General features: G+C 40.8%; 1 protein-coding gene across 1 annotated transcript in view; it reads right to left on the minus strand.

Moving 5' to 3' along the window:
• COL4A6 (collagen, type IV, alpha 6) overlaps positions 1-2902 on the minus strand; it is an 87218-nt gene that overhangs the window by 32086 nt on the left and 52230 nt on the right. Inside the window, exons 11-12 of the mRNA XM_010141889.1 lie at positions 1990-2082; positions 886-939 (exon numbers count right to left, since the gene is read on the minus strand). Of these exons, the coding sequence (XP_010140191.1) occupies positions 886-939; positions 1990-2082 (147 nt within the window). The remainder of the gene's footprint in view (positions 1-885; positions 940-1989; positions 2083-2902) is intronic.

Here is a 2902-nt window from a genome sequence, read left to right on the forward strand (position 1 = left end):
AGGAGTTACAGTAGTTAAGCAATTTTCAGGCTTCAATCTTGAAATATCTTATGGTTGTGGTTAGGTTCACACATATGTTCAACCCCACCAGCTTCAGTGGGCCTCTTGCGATGCATAAAGCTAAACATGCACATAATGGAACATGTCCAGAAAGGCTAATAACAAACTGTGCTTCATGCGCAGGTTTTGCTTGCATGTCTTTCTACTAAGAACATCTGTACGTTGAAGAAACTGGCAAACAATTTACCTTATTTGTCAAAACTTCCACAAAATATTTATTCCCTAAACTTATGGAAATAACCTGTGTTTACAAAAGGTTATAAGCTGGGAAATAACTCTCTGGAATCGAGGGATAAATTGTTGTTCTTGATTCACACAGAGAAGATGCTACACGTTCCAGAGTCTATGGGCACTAATGATAAACAGCCCATTTTAAAACTGGGTATATATAGACAGAAGGATCTGGATGTGCTTTACAACTTTAAAGTAAAATAAAAAAACCATGTTTAGGCATAATTCAAGGACAAAAATAGGATTTTTTAAAATTATATCTAGCAGTCTGTGGGACGTCAAGAAACACTGCCATCAAGTGGCCCTGTACAGGGAATGTCTACTTGTAAATCTGCAAACTGCAGATCACAGGTGCTGAAACACCGGCTGCTTTGTACCACCTACAGTAGCACAGCTTGATCTTCTTCGTATCTCCAGGACAAAAAACTATCACGTTACAGCTACACCCTTTAAAAAGTCTTCAGGATATTTTAATCAGATTTTCAAAGTACTCTGGTGCCTAGAAACTCCTGTAGAGACCTTGTGAGCTGTTCAGAGGGTGTTGAACCATCTAACCATATTAGGCATAAATTAAAAACTCTCCTCTGTCCTTACCGGCAGGCCAGGCAATCCTTTGGCTCCGGGGAGTCCTTGAGGACCTAGCTTACCCTGACAAGGGGAAGAGATAAACACAATAAACCACTGTGCTTGTGAAAGCAAGACTTTCCCTGATCCACCCATCATGATCCTGGCTCCTAAAGTAAGGCGTTGTAATTTGTTTGTCAGCAAGTGCACTTGACTTGTGTCATCATGTGCCAGATACCGCATCTCTCAGCACAGTGTCGGTGCACACAACGGTTGTAACCGCTTCCCATGGCCTCAAAAACCACTGCTCAGTAACGGTTGTGCTATTGTCCTCCTCTGCTACAAGTCCAACTAGGGATTTCATATCATCATGTAGGGAATTGGAACATGTACAGCACTTCATGGAAAGCAGCAAAATAATACATGATGAGACAGCGTAATGTCTTCACAGCCCTGCAGTGAAATCCATGGGTGAGCCAAAAGAAATAGCGTTTGTTTGAACCTCACCTCACACTGATGTAAGTCCACCAAGTAAGACAATGTCTCATGACTTACGCAGGGGCCTAGGCAAGCTCAGATGGGACTCCTAAACAGGCCTGTATAGGTCCCAGATTAATTCAGATGCCTAATTTTCATGCACGTAGAGAGTCTTTAACTTAAGAGACATACGGCTTTTATAAAAACACTGATGAGCTAAATATGTATCTCAGTAAATGAAGGGATAACCAGATTTCTCTCCTTTACTTTGTTATTTCAGAACAGGGTGCATAATAACTCAAGCAAAAGAGCTGGAGTTTTATATTTATTTCTCCAAATGGATTTGGGCTTTTTTGCTTCAGTTGATACAAATTCACAGGTCCAACTGTGAATATAATAAACTGCAGTTCATTTATTTTTGATGAATTAATGATGAAAACCTTTAAATAGCTTTCAGATTTCTCCTTCTGAGAGGTGTGCTTTCTCCAGTGGTCCACAATGTTCTGACCTAAGTCTATTTTTATTCAATAGCTACTTGGCAGATTAAAGTAGTTCAGAAAATGATTTTGATTTGGAAACGCAACAGCCCTCCCTGTCCAGTAATTTCATTCAGCCTTGAATGAAGGAGCATGGGGAGGGGGAACTGAATTTACAGACCTTTTCTCCTTGCTTCCCTTTTGGAAATCCCATGAATTCCAGTATTCCAGTGGATGGTGGGGGACCTGGAGGGCCAGGCAGCCCTACATCACCCTGTTGGCAAAAGAGGAAGCTGCTAACACAAGCAGAACATGTTTGATTTCCTATGAAAGTAGCTTGTGAATGAGAAAACCATCCCTCTATTCATATCCCGTGTACATAATATGTGCGCTTGAACGCTGGCACAGGAGTTTGACTTCAGAAAGTCAAAAGATCAAACTGACAATTAAGACAAACAAAATGCATTAAACCTGTTTCAGAAGAGTTGTGGATATAAAACATGACAACAACAAGAACAAGAAAGGCTCAGCTTTTGAATGAACAGGGCAACACTGCAGAAAAACTTCGGGGAGAAATGTGAAAGACGACAAGGAGAAGTTCGAAATGTAGAATGCTGACAACCCTTTTTAACAGCAGCAGAATCAAGTCGCCTTATGCCAGTGTAAATTCTCACACAGACTGCAGGGCAGCCATTTAGGATACCGAGTCTGTAAATTACACATTGTTTGACTCAAAGAATACTATGAAAGCCAAAAAGAATGAAGTCAGTAGAATAATTCAATACAAGAGGTGAAGGTTCAAAGAGTCTGAGACACAGAGATTCAGAAGATGTCTAATGACCCCGTGTCTCGATAACCATGAAAACACTGCCCTGAATTGAGATTTCCTGCTCCCTCTCCTCATCCAGAAGAAGCTCTCCTCCTTTTTTTGTTTATTAACAGATAAGGAACCAGCAAGACACTCTGGTATTTGGCCTGTCAATCAGCCCAAGAGAAGAAATGAAAAAGAAAATGCTACAATCTAGCCACTTTCTAGAGTATCAAGCTCTGGTGGAATGACGTACCAGTGCTGTTTCACACTCATTACATAAGAG

Source organism: Buceros rhinoceros, unplaced genomic scaffold (genome assembly GCF_000710305.1).
Source record: "Buceros rhinoceros silvestris isolate BGI_N320 unplaced genomic scaffold, ASM71030v1 scaffold6358, whole genome shotgun sequence".
NCBI lineage: Eukaryota > Metazoa > Chordata > Aves > Bucerotiformes > Bucerotidae > Buceros > Buceros rhinoceros.